The sequence below is a fragment of the Chiloscyllium punctatum genome, chromosome 48 (genome assembly GCF_047496795.1).
Source record: "Chiloscyllium punctatum isolate Juve2018m chromosome 48, sChiPun1.3, whole genome shotgun sequence".
Lineage (NCBI taxonomy): Eukaryota > Metazoa > Chordata > Chondrichthyes > Orectolobiformes > Hemiscylliidae > Chiloscyllium > Chiloscyllium punctatum.
Genome location: NC_092786.1, coordinates 44,511,690 through 44,529,083, shown reverse-complemented (window position 1 = coordinate 44,529,083; position 17,394 = coordinate 44,511,690). Strand labels below are relative to the sequence as shown.

At 41.5% G+C, this 17,394-nt stretch overlaps 1 protein-coding gene across 4 annotated transcripts in view; it reads left to right on the top strand.

Annotated features, from left to right (window-relative positions):
• Positions 1-17,394, top strand: part of dmxl2 (Dmx-like 2) — a 141,772-nt gene that overhangs the window by 101,757 nt on the left and 22,621 nt on the right. For 3 of the 4 annotated variants that reach the window (XM_072565098.1, XM_072565099.1, XM_072565096.1), the window contains 5 exons: positions 4,867-4,952; positions 6,505-6,706; positions 11,791-11,908; positions 15,639-15,704; positions 16,091-16,177. In XM_072565098.1, coding sequence (XP_072421199.1) covers positions 4,867-4,952; positions 6,505-6,706; positions 11,791-11,908; positions 15,639-15,704; positions 16,091-16,177 — 559 coding nt within the window. The remainder of the gene's footprint in view (positions 1-4,866; positions 4,953-6,504; positions 6,707-11,790; positions 11,909-15,638; positions 15,705-16,090; positions 16,178-17,394) is intronic. The other variant, XM_072565097.1, reaches the window with a different exon arrangement.

Here is a 17,394-nt window from a genome sequence, read left to right as displayed (position 1 = left end):
ATCTATAGGAGCAAGCAAGTCAATTGAGCCTCTGAGCTCTAAAATGAAGTCCAGAGAGGCTGAAGTGGATTCTGAGTTGGTCTGAAATCAGTCAAGCTACTAAAGCGAAACTGGTGATTTGCTGATGGCAAGTGGTTAGAGAAGAATACTGTCTATGAAACATTTGAGAATGGATTGATGGAGGGACACTAAAGTGGAGGCATGGAGAAGCAAGCAGTGAACTGTGACTGCTAATTAACCACCCGATTTTCAAGCTGGGAATTCTTGCCATCTGATTTCTCAGGAGAACTGCAAGCTAAATAGGAATATGATATGTTGGGCCACGTCTCAACCTGAGTATGAACTCACTGATGAAACCTTCAGGGAAATATTGAAAAAAAAATTATTCAAGATTCAGATTTGCTTTAATCTTACTGTATTTTCCCACATTTCTTGTCATTACTAGCATCACTCAGGGTATAGGACATTTCTGCTCATAGCGTCTGAATGTAGAGCAATATTGTCTTAGCCTTATTACAATGCTTTGTATTATCTACCATGACTTACCCAGGCACCCAGTGAGCTTGGTGGAGTTTGAGCTAGACAGTCGTAAGTACTGGCTTACATTGAAGTAGAATTTGCAAAGGGATTCCTTTGGACAAATTGCTCCAGCTGGACAGTCCTCACCCTAAGACATAGAAATATAGAAAATAGAAGCAGGAGTAAGCCATTCACCCCTTCAAACCTACTCCAGTCAGTCAAAGACAATGTTCAATATCAGTCCAGTAGTTTGGGCACTGTCAGCCAGCCTTGTTGAGTGGGGGTCAGGGTCAGAAGATCCCTATGACTGCAGTCCAGGGAATGGGCCATGGCCAGTCCTGCAAGTCCAGTGCAGTAAGATTCACAATAAGTCAACCAAGAAGTTGCACAGATATGTCATGGATCCAGTCACTTATCAGTCAGAACTGTCCTTCCAAACAGTGAAGAGGGTGGGCCGTGGTCAGTCCTAGCAGTATGCTCACTGAAAGTCAAGAAGATTATAAGGGGCCACTGCTAAGGTAGGGAAGTTAGTGTCAGTTGTGGGGATTAAAGACAGCATGCTGGAACGCAGAGTGGAAATAATTGAGAAGGTATAACAGCAGGAGGCAACAGCTTACTGTGGAAGAGGGTCATCAATTGTAACCACCACTCTGGCTTTGAAACAACTGATTATGCAGCATGATAGCTGGCATATCTTAAACTCAGGGTAACGTTCAAGACGAAAATGTAAATTACAGTCGACTGGTAATTTATGGAAACTCAAAACTGGGTTTAACGAGGACTGCAAGGAAGAAAAGAACATAAAACCCTTTTGGGAGGTGTCTCTAGGTTACCAGCAAGTCACTCAGCAAATTGTGACCTGTTACCTTGTGTCCTCATCTAAATCGTAAATATGCAATGGAAATGGCTTTGACCACACCTGAACTGGGTGGAATAAGTATTTTTCTTTTGTCTGAATATACAGACTCTGTGTGAGTACTGTGAAACCCTTCAAGGGAAAATTGCATTGTTTAGCATTGAACTTATGCAGTACAAGTTGAAGTCACCTTTAATCATAGTACCATACATGTTAAATATGTGGGATGCATATCCTGGCCCTGAGCAATCTTGACCACATCATTGGATATTTTAAATTGATTAGTCATCTGTGTGAAGCAGGAATAATCACAGGTGACCTTAAAAGTGTCACCTGCAGGTCACAATTGAAAGACAAGCCAAGATCTCATTGGCTGCACAAGGGAACAGAACTGACCTCACCTTGAACTGTAAGTATTAACCAACATGCATTTGTATTGCAATGCTGCCTATCTTGTTGATGGTGGGGGTAAAGTCTCCATACTCCTATGACACTTATAATCTTCTGTACACATTGCTTGTATTGAAAATATTGGATGAATGAATGCTTTTATGGTCACATGTATTTTACAGTGAGAAAAACAATAAAATAGAATGAAAAGCTTTTCCACTGTTGTCATAATGCAGTGCCATTTTGAATAATTTTAAGAATAAGAAAATACATAGAAAGACATATCTTAAAGAGAGATCCTGAGCCAGCCAATAATCAACGCTGCCTGCTCCAGCATCCCTCTTCCACCACCTCACTGCCGTCTACACCGGACCTAACCAATGTTGAAGTCGCCACTCTTCAGGCACCATCTTTCGCTGTTGGATTGATTCTCCTCCGCCACTGCCTCACTGTCACCTACATCAAACCACCAACGTCAGAGTCGCTTCTCTCACCACCGGGCCCATTTTGTTGATGTTTCTGTGATACCCTTCTGTCACTCCTTCACCTTTGCTGTCAGTGCCGGACCCAAGGAATGATGAAGTTGCTGATCATCATGCACCATCTTTTGTGGCTGGGCCTACCTTGCCGACATCACCTCTGCCAATGTAGCAAGCTCAGGACAAGAGGTAACTAAAAAGAAAAAAAAAGAACAATAGAATAGGGTCCACTATGTCAAAGTCAATGTAGAGGCACTCATGGTTCTCGTTGTTGAAACCCTGCAAGTTCCCACTGTATGTCTATGCATTCGTGAGATGCAGATCATAATTACTGTCACTACAAGAAGATATTTTGTTTCTGATACTCTCCCATTGGTCTTTTGGAACAAACATCATTGCTGTGGCCATGGTATAATAAAGGAGCAGAGAGGTTGAGGAGGAACAAATGTGTCAGCTAACCCAGAACCCACCATCAACCTCGATGGTTACCAAACAGCCTCCACAAAAGAAGTCGAACCTGAAGATCCAGTCAAGATACAGAGGAGATACAGGATACCCAGAATCTATTGTCTTCAAAGCTGTTTTCCTTCAGATGCGTGAAGTGAATTGCCACTGTTGAATGAAGATTCCCAGGGTACTTCTGCCGAGCCATGTCATCTGCAGGAGTGGGACTTGCGATGTAAAGGAATGAGTGGCTATCCTATCAACCATGGCCATCAAGATGACAACTGTGCAAATTTTTTTATGTAGCTAATTGCTTCCAAGGATCCACTGAGGATCTCTGTGGGATCTTTCAATCCTCAGCCTACACAAGTGGTAAGCCTTTTATTAATGCTATTTGTGCCAGATCGCACCACATCTTTTCATTTCCCCATAAAGAGGTCAGTCCTGCAGTCGGATCAGTAGGCTTTGCCAACATAGCATTTTTCCCTTGGTGCGAGAGGTCACAGTCGACGCACATTTCCTTGAGACTGCTGTATCATAACATGCTAACTTCATCAACAGAAAAGGTTTCCATTCAGTGTGCAAATCATTTGTGATCATTAGCAGCATGTCCTGGAAGTCTGTTCCAGGTATGCTGGATGTTGCCATGATGCCTACATCCTTGGGAGCCCCCATTTTCCTGCTTCAAGGATGGCTAATGGGAAACAAGGGCCACCCTTTGTAACCATGATTGAAGACTTTCTTGTACAACCACCCCTGACTGAAGCTGAGTGTATTCAATGTTGCCTGTTCTTACACAGGGGGGCACGGAGCTTGCAGTACAGTCAAGACAGTATGTGCCCCATAATATTTGCTTGTTCTGCCCTGCACAACTATAACAGCTGAAGAGGAGATGTAGTAGTTACTGAAGAGCTGGGAAATAGCTGCAGTCTTCCAAGGAAGAAGATGAATACATTGCACAGCAGGAAAATTGGCATCCGCATGACAGAGCGGTGCAGCATTAAGTGAACAGGATTTAATTGACACTTTAGCATAGAGGCCTCGGCTGCCTTTCCAAGAGATGTGAGTTGGGTGAATAAGCATTTGTTGTAAATTGGTGTTGTTTGAAAGACAGACAGCCTGTTTGTTTCCAGAGACAAATGTAGCTTTTTCTGTTTGATTTTTCTTGGCTTTGATGTTGTTCAATAAAAGTTGATTTCAACTATTGGAATGTTTTCCAGTATGTGATACTCATATATTGAACTACACCAACATGTTATGCACTGCCAGGTGTAAGGGAATAAGTGTCACTGTCTGCAATAGAATCTCAGATGATATGGCACTTAGGTGGTTGCCTGTATAGCTTGCTTCTTGTAGCTGCTGTTACAATGACAATCAGTCATACAGATGATAATGGTAATACATTTATGAACCTGAGTTCCATGCCACCTCTTGCCCTCCAGAAGGTTTTTTTTTTCATTTCCCTCCCACTACGTGTACTGTGAAGAGCTATTTCTGGCTGGCAGCTTGTGAACTAGTGCACTGCTGTGCTTTAAATATTGTATCGTTGGCATAAATCTTGGGAGGTCTCAGCAATGGTGTGTACTATACATCCGCCACTGGTGGAATGCATTACACCTCAAGGGCAGTGTCGTAGAGGCAAGGTATATACACAATGAGGTCAGCAGTGTGAAATTGCATGAGGAGAAAGTGAGGACTGCAGATGCTGGAGATCAGAGGCAAAACGTGTGGCGCTGGAAAAGCATAGCAGAACAGACTGCATCAGAGGATCAGGAGAGTTTATGTTTCAGGTATAAGTCCTTCATCAGGAATTCCTGATGAAAACCCTTATGCCTGAAATGTCGACTCTCCTGCTCCTTGGATGCTGTCTGACCTGCTGTGCTTTTTCAGTGCCACACTTTTTGACTAAAATTGCATGAGGTCATTCATAGAGAAAGCTTCCATTAAATTGCCTGAAATTGACACTTGGTCGATTTTTAGCAAAAATCGGCCATTGTATCCTTTTATGTTGCTTGCAGAATGGTTTAAAAAATTAGTACTAATAATTTATTTGATTCAAGACAATCAAATAGAACAGAATGAGTTAATAATCTTCAATTCAGTGTTGATTTAATCTCCAGTTTAATTGGTAAAATCAAAAATTTGTGTCTGTTAAAGGCATTTACATTTATTTTACAGCTGGGCACTGATACGTTTAGGAATGGTTAAGCTTGCATTGAACAATGTGAGAAACTTCTTTCCTGTTGCAGGATTGGAATTTGCAGGTACTAGACTTTTCTGTTCGTTTAAATCATTATTGGAGGTATTTTGTAAGAATTAAAACAAATCATCCTGATTTTCAAACATTACCATTCTTTTGAATTTAAAAAAAAACTGTAAACACTTACTCTTTGCAAGTGTTAAGAACTAGAATTTAACCTTTTGTTCTGTTTTTTTTAAACCTTTATGGAGGCAATTGTTACTCAATTGTTGAATCTGTTTCATTATTTCATTTTTTTTTATGTTGAAGGATAGCAAAAAGCTAAAATTTTCAATGTAATTCCATGCTTCTAACAAAATTAATTTGAAATATTGTGAACAGATTGATTAAGGTAAAATAAAACAAAGAACTGCAGACACTGGTTAGCATGCAATGCTCCAGTATTTCATAGAGCAGTAATGTTCATCCTACTCCACTGCTCTCACAACAGTCCTGCACATTTTTCTTCAAGTATTCATGCAGTTCCTTTCACAAGCTACTATAGAATCTATATCCACTATCTAATTAGGCATTGGCTTTCAGACCTTAAACAAGTGAGAACCTAAAGCGTTTCCCCATGTTGCCTCTTTTTATTTGCCAAACACCTTAAACTTGTGTTCTCTGGCAATTAACCTTTCAGTTATTGGAGAAATTAATAGAAACTGTTACCAGTGTAAACCTTTCATGATTATAAATAACTCCATCAAGGCTTCTCACTGCTCTGTAGAGAGCAATCCCAGTTTTTCCTATTTAACCATGTAACTATGATCCCTGAAAACATTCGGTACCTTGAGCAAAGCCCTTATGTCCTTACTCAAATGTGTCCAATTCTGGGCACAGGACATCAGCTGAGGCAGACCTCGTACTTTATATACGCTTTGCATAACTTTCTGGTACTGTTTGTAAAGCCTAGGACCTCATTATTTTTATAACTTCTGTTAATCTGTTCTGACATTTTCAAAGATCTGTGCACAAGTATTCCCAGGTCTCTCTCTTCCTTCGCCTCCTTTTAAAAATTGTAACGTTTAGTTTATTGCATTCTCCTCTGATTTATCCTATCAAAATGTATCATCTCTCACTTTTCTGTATTGAATATGTTTTGTGGCAGCCAATATTTTAACAATCTGCCTTCGTCATCTTGCTGTCTTATAATCTGCCCCAGTATTCACAATAAATATAAACTCCTACATGTGCAGTAAACAAAAACAATTGAATAAGCTCATAGGTAGAATCAGCTGGAAAGACATTTATTTAACATATGGATTCTCTGCTGAAATGCCTCTTTTTTTTTCAAGAAATTTATGAAAGGTACAAAGTTAAAAGGGGTATGCAAGGGTTTTTAAATAGCAATAAAAAATAGTTTTGCAATGTGTAAATTTCACTGGTTAATAATAAAAAAACAAATATTCGAACAGGATGAATAATAAAGTTAAGTTTATTTTTCATCCAAACAGTATTCACTTTGATTTTGAAAAGCAAAATAATTTTAGTTTAAATTTTACATGAGAGGTGAAAGCTGCTTTAAAAAGTGACTTCCAATTTTGTTCTTCAAAATAAATGTTTAACTTTGTTCACAGATCTTCCAGTAACTTCACCATTGGGCAATGCTGTCATTAAGACTTTAGAAAACTGGCAACAATTGCTACAGGCAAAAATGGAACAATTTGAAGGCCCACCTCCAAGTTATATTAACACCTACCCAAGTGATTTCTCGGCAGCTGCTGGACCAGCCATTTTGCGACACAAAGCAATGCTTGAACCAGAAAATACTCCATTTAAGTAAGGGAACAAACAGAAGATGCCGTTTAGTACATTTTTAGAAGGTCAAATAAGCATTTTGGTAACTGATTACATGTGCCTTAAGTTTGTATCCTATAACTATTCCCAGAGAGTAAATGTAAAAAAGTATTTTCAAAATAATTATTTGTAAGTTATTTTTTATTGTCCTAAATCCCATGAAAAGGAAACAAAGGTTGCATGATATAAAATAATTGCCATAAACTTTCATCATAGGTGATTGTTAGGTGAGTTAAAGAAATATGAAAGTAGTTGACCCTGAAGGTCAAACACAAGAAAAAGCAGGAGAGTACCATACAACCTGGAGAAAGTGAGGACTGCAGATGCTGGAGATCAGAGCTGAAAAATTTGTTGCTGGAAAAGCGCAACAGGTCAGGCAGCATCCAAGGAGCAGGAGAATCGACGTTTTGGGCATAAGGCCTTCTTCAGGAATGAGGAGGGTGTGCCAAGCAGGCTAAGATAAAAGGTAGGGAGGAGGGACTTGAAGGAGGGGCGTTGGGAATGCGATAGGTAGAAGGAGGTTGAGGTGAGGATGATAGGCCAGAGAGGAGGTGGGGGGGAGAGGTCGGGAAGAAGATAACAGGTCAAGAAGGCAGTGCTGAGTCCGAGGGTTGGGACTGAGATAAGGTGGGGGGAGAGGGGAAATGAGAAAGCTGGAGAAATCTGCATTCATCCCTTGTGGTTGGAGGGTTCCTAGGCGGAAGATGTGGTGCTCTTCCTCCAGGCGTCATGTTGCCATGGTCTGGTGATAGAGGAGGCCAAGGACCTGCATGTCCTTGGTGGAGTGGGAGGGGTGTTAAAAGTGTTCAGCCACGGAACAGTTGAGTTGGTTGGTGCGGGTGTCCCAGAGGTGTTCTCTGAAACGTTTTGCAAGTAGGTGGCCTGTTTCCCCAATGTAGAGGAGGCCACATTGGGTGCAGTGGATGCAGTAAATGATGTGTATAGAACATAGAACAATACAGCACAGAACAGGCCCTTCAGCCCACAATGATGTGCCGAACTTCTATCCTAGATTAAGCACCCATCCATGTACCTATCCAAATGCCGCTTAAAGGTCGCCAATGATTCTGACTCTACCACTCCCACGGGCAGCGCATTCCATGCCCCCACCACTCTCTCTGGGTAAAGAACCCACCCCTGACATCTCCCCTATACCTTCCACCCTTCACCTTAAATTTATGTCCCCTTGTAACACTCTGTTGTACCTGGGGAAAAAGTTTCTGACTGTCTACTCTATCTATTCCTCTGATCATCTTATAAACCTCTATGAAGTCACCCCTCATCCTTCGCCGTTCCAACGAGAAAAGGCCGAGAACTCTCAACCTATCCTCGTACGACCTATTCTCCATTCCAGGCAACATCCTGGTAAATCTTCTCTGCACCCTCTCCAAAGCTTCTACATCTTTCCTAAAGTGAGGCGACCAGAACTGCACACAGTACTCCAACTGTGGCCTAACCAAAGTCCTGTACAGCTGCATCATCACTTCACGACTCTTGAATTCAATCCCTCTGCTAATGAACGATAATACACCATAGGCCTTCTTACAAACTCTATCCATCTGAGTGGCAACTTTCAAAGATCTATGTACATAGACCCCAAGATCCCTCTGTTCCTCCACCTGACTAAGAACCCTACCATTAACCCTGTATTCCGCATTCTTATTTGTTCTTCCAAAATGGACAACCTCACACTTGGCAGGGTTGAACTCCATCTGCCACTCCTCAGCCCAGCTCCGCATCATATCTAATGTGGATGTGCAGGTGCATTTGTGACGGATATGGAAGGATCCCTTGGGGCCTTGGAGGGAAGTGAGGGGGAAGGTGTGGGCGCAAGTTTTGCATTTCTTGCGGTTGCAGGGGAAGGTGCCGGGAGTGGAGGTTGGGTTGGTGGGGGGTGTGAACCTGACTAGGGAGTCGCGGAGGGAGTGGTCTTTCTGGAACGCTGATAGGGGAGGGGAGGGAAATATATCCTTGGTGGTGGGGTCTGTTTGGAGGTGGCAGAAATGACGAAGGTTATACGATATATCTGAAGGTTGGTGGGGTGGTAGGTGAGGACCAGTGGGGTTCTGTCCTGGTGGCGATTGGAGGGGCGGGGTTCAAGGGCAGAGGAGCAGGAAGTGGAGGAGATGCGGTGGAGAGCATCGTCAATCACGTCAGAGGGGAAATTGCGGTCTTTGAAGAAGGAGGCCATCTGGGTTGTTCGGTATTTGGAATTGGTCCTCCTGGGAGCAGATGCGGCGGAGGCGAAGGAATTGGGAATATGGGATGGCGTTTTTACAGGGGGCAGGATGGGAGGAGGTGTAATCTAGCTATGGGAGTCAGTCGGTTTATAGTAAATGTCCGTGTTGAGCCACCCCCCACCTTTTCCTCCACTACATCGATGACTGTATCGGCGCTACCACGTACTCCCACGAGGAGGTTGAACAGTTCATCCACTTTACTAACACCTTCCACCCCAACCTCAAATTTACCTGAACTGTCTCAGACTCCCCTCCCCTCCCCCTTCCTAGACCCCTACATTTCTATCTCTGGCAACTGACTCAACACGGACATTTACTATAAATCGACCAACTCCTACAGCTACCTAGATTATACCTCCTCCCACCCTGCCCCCTGTAAAAACGCCATCCCATATTCCCAATTCCTTCGCCTCCGCCGCATCTGCTCCCAGGAGGACTAATTCCAATACCGAACAACCCAGATGGCTTCCTTCTTCAAAGACCGCAATTTCCCCTCAGACGTGGTTGTCGATGCTCTCCACTGCATCTCCTCCACTTCCGGCTCCTCTGCCCTTGAACCCCGCCCCTCCAATCGCCACCACCAGGACAGAACCCCACTGGTCCTCACCTACCACCCCACCAATCTTCAGATACATCGTATCATCCTTCGACATTTCCGCCACCTCCAAACAGACCCCACCACCAAGGATATATTTCCCTCCCCTCCCCTATCAGCGTTCCGGAAAGACGACTCCCTCCGCGACTCCCTCATCAGGTCCACACCCCCCACCAACCCAACCTCCACTCCCGGCACCTTCCCCTGCAACCGCAAGAAATGCAAAACTTGAGCCCACACCTTCCCCCTCACTTCCCTCCAAGGCCCCAAGGGATCCTTCCATATCCATCACAAATTCACCTGCACCTCCACACACATTATTTACTGCATCCACTGCACCCGATGTGGCCTCCTCTACATTGGGGAAACAGGCCACCTACTTGCGAAACGTTTCAGAGAACACCTCTGGAACACCCGCACCAACCAACCCAACTGCCCCGTAGCTGAACACTTTTAACACCCCTCCCACTCCACCAAGGACATGCAGGTCCTTGGCCTTCTCCATCATCAGACCATGGCAGCACTACACCTGGAGGAAGAGCGCCTCGTCTTCTGCCTAGGAACCCTCCAACCACAAGGGATGAATGCAGATTTCTCCAGCTTTCTCATTTCCCCTCCCCCCACCTTATCTCAGTCCCAACCCTCAGACTCTGCACTGCCTTCTTGACCTGTTATCTTCTTCCCGACCTCTTTTCCCCCCCCCACCTCCTCTCTGGCCTATCATCCTCACCTTAACCTCCTTCCACCTATCGCATTCCCAATGCCCCTCCACCAAGTCCCTCCTCCCTTTTATCTTAGCCTGCTTGGCACTCCCTCCTCATTCCTGAAGAAGTGCTTATGCCCGAAACGTCGATTCTCCTGCTCCTTGGATGCTGCCTGACCTGCTGCGCTTTTCCAGCAACATATTTTTCTGGACCATACAACCTGTCAATACTGAGCCACCATTCATTGCTGTCCTGGATTATCTTGGATTTCAACTCTGCTTTCCCAATATCCCTTGATTCTCTGAGAAATCAAGAATTCACCGCCATCTGGAGTAGAAAATCCACTTGATTCACAACTCTGAGCGAAGACATTTCTCCTACTTTCAGTCTGAAGCAAAGAGCCCATTATAAGTAAACTGTACCCCTTTATACATTGACAAACTAGGGAGCAGAATTTTAGTAACTGTCTTGTTTCAATAAGATGACTCCTCATTCTGTAAAGTAGAAAATATGCACACAATTTACCCAAATTTCTTATCATTGAACATCTCTGTCATCCCAGGACTGTTCTATCATTGCGATTATAATTTCGTTTCTGAAATTTGGATTGATAACTACATTAGGAAACCCAGTTATCACTGAACATTACTTTTCATTGAATATTGTCTTAAATCTGAGTAGAGGACCAGACTTAACAGAAGGCTTCTAGATAGGACTATCTCCCACTAGTTCTAGTAGTCATGTGATCTTACAGTGGTGTAAACTGTCTTGTATTTTAATGTTAACCCTTTACACTATAGGGATAATTCTGTTTAAAGTTCAAGCGTAATATGCTATATTCAAATTCTTCATACCAATGAATATCTTCATTTATCTGTCAATTCATTCCCCTGTTATCCAGAATAGGTTTCAGGGAATGCTGTTTTCCCTCATAACTCAATGTTCGCTGTTCAACAACCATCCTTACAACCTCTAGCCTTTGAATAGTTCTGTATCTCTCCTGAAATGCACTGGCCAAGGCTAAATGGCTGGTGCAGTATTTCCAAGGTTCAATACAAGTTCAGCATCATCGCCTTAGAACTTTGTAGCCAGCATTTATACAACCCAGCATTTTATTTTATCTCTTCAGCACCTCCTAATAACGGGTTAGCCATTTTAATGACATTACTTTTTTTCTTTCACTTTGTTAATTTGAGATAATAAGTTACCTACATTAAATAATGCTCCATAATTAAAGTAGTGGATTGCAAATGGCCAGCAAACATCAGATTGGCATAGCATCCTGCATTTAAGGATGGGAAAGTTAGGCTGAGTTTAAAGCTTAATACACATAATGTTATTGGAGATGTATTTGCATGAAATGTTTCGTCTGATATGTTACAAATAATTTCTGAAAAGTACTACCACTTTAAATAAAATGACTGATAATTGATGATAAATAATATGACCAATTAAAAGAAAGACACAAAAATATTTAATTAGTTGTGGCTGTATGTCCATCATCCACTGTTGTTTATTTTACATCAGGTCACGACATTACTCAACGTTTCCTGTTAAAAGGCTATGGCATTTCTTGGTTAAACAAGAAATTCTACAAGACACATTCATCAGATTTATATTCACAAAGAAAAGAAAGCAAAGTGAGGTAAATGGCAATAAAGATAAAAGTTCTTGCCTTTTTTAAGATTTGGAATTCTGGAATTAGTATTTTAGATTTAAAGGCATATTTGCTATGACTGTGTAAAGCTAAACACAAATTATGCAAATGATGATGTGTCAACTTGTATAAATTCAGTTGAAGAAATCAATTTAACATTAACAGAATTACTATGTCTTAGACCCTGAATACTTGCTTTTAAATTTATCCATTCAGTGGGAAAAGGTGGGTAGTTGTTTAACGTGATGATAAAGCTTTTCCCATTGTATTTCTGACATGCTACAAGCTATCAATGCTTTAACTGCTGTTTTCTTTTGTCAAAATCGACAGGTGGAAGCAATTGCATAAATTTTGAAATGAAAGGTGCAATTAAGAATTTAATGCAAGTTTTAATCTGGGTTATGGGAGTTTAGCATTCGATAAGATGATATTATATATTATAATTCTAAATTTCTAAATGATTTGTTTGTGGGCCATAAAGAACAGGAGTGCTTCTCAAGACTAACTCCACCCCCCCCCCCCCCCCCCCCCGCCACCCCAAAATCTAACTCAGACCAGCTGCAGATTCTACATTCTCTGCCCCCAACAGCCTCAGCTATGTCCATGTACAGGACATGATTTTAACATCTCTAACCACATCATCCTTTTAATTGGAAAGGAAGGGCATGAAAACTCAGTTATTATAAATACTTACTTCGTAGTTTGTGCATATTTTAGCCGTACTTAACTTGTGTTTCTATCTATTTACACCTATTTATAATATATAACTTAAATCTAGTAATTTTGCATCCATATCTATTAACTCTTACTAATAGAACCATGTTATTCAGTCATAATGGGATATGTCCCCTTTGTTAGAGAGCAGGCAGCACTTTGACAGGCCCAAAGAGTTCAAAAGTGGCCTAGATGGTCAAATGCAAGACAGAGCACACATTTCACTGCAAGGTTCCCATGGCTTAATGTTTAGAAAATAACTTTTTTTTAAAAACTCCTATCTGCTTTGAACCTGACAGTTGCACACTAACGCATCAGACTATTCAGGTTTGCAGATTTCAGTTTTGCAAATTACATTGTCCCTCTGTGTCTCCATCCTCTCACTCCTACTTTGAAAATTGTATTGCATTCCAGAGGTGTGGAGATCCAGTATCATCATCCAGAAAAGTGATTTTCAAATCGCACCTGTACCCCTTCTTGAATCTACGAGTAATCAAAAATCCCAACCTTAGTCTCCCATTTTAAAGGCATTAAGGGAGCTGCAGAGAAAGTAGGAATATGGCATTAACACCAAGGTTCAACCATGATCCATTTGAGTGGCAGAGCAAGCTCTAATTTCAATGACAATTCAGTTGGAAGGAAACCACCTTGTAAATAATGTATTATCAAGAATTCAGAACAACTTACACCCTAATGAAATTTTCTTTAATCTAAGTATAAGGAAATGCATACTGAATTACCTTGAATAAGTTAGACACATCATCAATTTACTGCTTGCCTCCTTGTTTTATAGCCCTGGCAGTATTGTTCACTTAACCCAAATCTTGCTTGTTTATTCTGATTTGTGTCTTCCTTTTTGCCTTCTCTATGCATAATACTGGCTTTCTGAACATATCAATTTGACGATAAGGAGGCTGTTCAGAAATCAAAATATAAATGTTCTTTCTCCCAGAATGTATCATGATCTGAATCTTGTAACAATCAGCCTCTGGATAATTCTTCCTCTTAAAAAGAAAATCGATCACCTTTCTGTGTAAACTTCAAGTTTTACCACTAAAATTTTATAAATGAAAATATAGTGTTGTTAGTGACTGCATGGTGATTTCATACAAACATTGTCATGACATTCTGGTTTTCTGTGACTACTTCACCTAACTTGTATATTCACTTTGTTTGTCGCATTCCAGATTTTATTTCATTATAAAATCTTTATTTCCTCCAAGTTTAACATGTTTTGCCTGGTGGCAAGTCAGTGGGGTTGTTGAGCAATTTTTGTCAAACAGTTTGATTTTCAAACGTGTAAGAATGATGGATTTCAGATTTTTGATTTTGTCTGGAGAGGAAGAAAACCACATTCATCAGCAGGATCTCTGTTATAGACTAATTTAATTTCTCTTTGTCCTTAGCCACTTGTTATACCTCCTAAAGAAAGTATTGCATTTGTCAGTCAGGCCCAGAGGTTCCCAATTTGAAGTTAGACAGCTACTGTAAGCATATACAGTGAAACCATTGTTCTTTACATTGGTAATACTTCACACCTCTACAGAAATGAAAAGATATGCTGAAAATGCACACTTGCTTGTCATTTGTCCCATTTCACTTCACTCTATAGCTCAAATCCTCCAACCCTGGCAACATCCTTGTAAATCTTTAATGAATTCTTTCAAGTTTCACAACATCTTTCCAATAGGAGGGAGACCAGTATTGCATGCAATATTCCAAATGTGACCTAACCAATGTCCTGTACAGCCGCAACATGACCTCCCAATGCTCTGACCAATAAAGGAAAGCCTACCAAATGCCGCCTTCACTATCCTATCTTCCTGCGACTCTACTCTCAAGGAGCTGTGAAGCTGCACCTCCACTTCAGCAATACTCCCCAGGATTAGATTACATTACAGTGTGGAAACAGGCCCTTTGGCCCAACAAGTCCACACCGACCCGCCGAAGCGCAACCCACCCATACCCCTACATTTACCCCCCACCTAACACTACGGGCAATTTAGCATGGCCAATTCACCTGACCTGCACATCTTTGGACTGTGGGAGGAAACCGGAGCACCCGGAGGAAACCCACACAGACACGGGGAGAACATGCAAACTCCACACAGTCAGTCGCCTGAGGCGGGAATTGAACCTGGGTCTCTGGCGCTGTGAGGCAGCAGTGCTAACCACTGTGCCACCATGCCGCCCACAAGGACCTTACCATTAAGTGTGTGAGTTCTGCTCTGTTTTGCTTTTTCAAAATGCAGCACCTTACATTTATCTAGTGACTGATCTCTTCTGAATTCTTTATTTCCCCATTCAGATAAATGTTTTTTTTTTGGAAGGCATTAGGAATATCAAGGGAGGTTTTCAGTTGATTAATCTTTTTGGGATGAACTATTAAAGAATTTGTCAGAATTTACTCACTTAGTTCATTAGACATAATATTAGTAATGTTGACATCTTGCGTTTCCTATAATAGTTCTCGTTGATGCTAATTGTGGTTCTGCCTTTTGGTTTCATCAATTTCAAATCTTCTAATTCTTATGGGAAAGCAAGTTTGATTTTGAAACTGTGGGTGACAGTGCACTTGACACACCTAGTTTTCACTGCTGTCTTTTGGTGTTAAGCGCAGGAGCTGTTGGATGGTGGTGGTGTTGGGGGGGTTGGGGGAAGTTGGATTCAGTTTCTTCCCATTTCCATTGCCTGCTGCCCCTGCTTTTCTTTTTCTTTTTCGTTTTCTCTCTCTTCCTCTCTCTCTCTTTCTGTAGTCCACTTTGAAACCCTTTTTGTCTTCTTCCAATCTTTATATGAAAAGAGAAAGAAAAATTCCATTGCTGAAATACTTAGATGAGAAATTTTTTAAATTGTCCAGTACAATAAAATAGCTTTATTCTCCCAAATATAATACTGCCAAGGCTTCATTTTTTTAATTCAGTAAAAACATTTTATTCATTTTCGTTTTTTTTTTATTTCTGTGCATGTGTAATGTGCTGTGACTGTGTGCTGTGTTGTGTAGTCAGTAGAAGACCATGTGGATCAAGTCAAACAAAACTGCGTAGCGGAACATCGTGGAAGCAACAAGGTAGCATCCCTTACCCACCCCTCACCTTTAGCAGCTCTTATACATACACTAGCTTCAACATCTTGTTTAATGGCATGTGAAAGTAAATAATTGTACACAAGTGGAGGTCCATCTCATAGTTGTTTTGTCTGTGGAGGTTGCAGTGCAAGCACAAATATGTCATTCTGTGTGAATTCAAAAGGATTACATTGCTAATTTATATACAGCTGTTTGCTGCAATGCTAAAACCATTAAACAAATAGTAATGCTGGTGAGTTTTAAATTTTTTTGCTGTGTGTTTGTGTTTTATTTCCATATTAAAGGCAAATAACATCATCAGTATATCATTTTTGAGGTGTGTGGATATACTCACAACCATAGTACTCATACATAATACAATCTTTTAGGTTGAAACAGAGCTGGGCTATCCTGGTAGAAAAGCAAAGGTTATTCACAAAGACTCAGATGCCATAATGGCATTTGCAATTAATAAGGTAAGAACGATAAGTGGCTTATGAATTCCACCAGCTGAAATATTTTACAAACTTTTAACCCTATGGAGTCAGTCTTGCTAGTTTTGTAGAATTTCTAATTTCTCGTTGACATGGTGATGCACAGGATCTGTTATACCCCACCTTCCAGTAAATGTCAATGGGCAACAATTGTGATGTGTATCTCTAACATTAGTAGACGGCATTACACATTTTGCCAGACTTTCTATGACAACATAGCTTCTGCATAGTTGCTTAGGCTTGAACATAGAACAATACAGCACAGAACAGGCCCTTCAGCCCACGATGTTGTGCCGAACTTCTATCCTAGATTAAGCACCCATCCATGTACCTATCCAAATGCCGCTTAAAGGTCGCCAATGATTCTGACTCTACCACTCCCACGGGCAGCGCATTCCATGCCCCCACCACTCTCTGGGTAAAGAACCCACCCCTGACATCTCCCCTATACCTTCCACCCTTCACCTTAAAAAACACAGAACTCAACTCCCCCAAGTAGTTAATTTTTAATCTTCAGTAGCATCCAGCATAATTTATACCTTTGGAAACCCAGTTACATTTCCAACCTGCTCATGGAAATGATATAGGGCAGAATTTTTTCTATGTTTTTATGATGGAGCAGTTAGTGTGATAGGTGGTGATTGACAGGTTGGGGGTCACCAAGGAAGCGGTATTAGTGAGTTCGGAGTCAAGGGGGTGGCATTGAAAGGTCACCCCTTTGACTCCTTGCACATTATCTGTGCCTGTAGTTGTGCCCAGATTGGAGTAAGTGGAGCACATTCCCTACCACCCACCCACCCACCCAAAACCTGTAGGCAGGTAATCAGGAAATAAACCAGCTTTCTCAGCCTCACAGGTGATAGATTCAGAGAGGTGGTGAGTCGAGGCTTTTAAGTGGCCATTAATTAACCTCTAGCAAATTGAGAAAGTTACCCATAGATATTCATGCCTCACATTAAATTGTTGAGATGGTGAGAAGGGGATGCATTTTGCTTCAGGATGACCTCAACCCTTTATTTCCCCTTCTTGCCACCTTTAGAGCAGAGAATATTACACCCTAGGTCACTGATGTACTGTGGGTCTGTTAAGAAGGAAAAGTAAGTTGACATTTGGACATGGAACCTTTTTCAGAACATATTTCCTTGGGGAGACATCTGTTTTTAAAGCAGAGGTGTTATCTGTTATCTGCTTCCCACTGT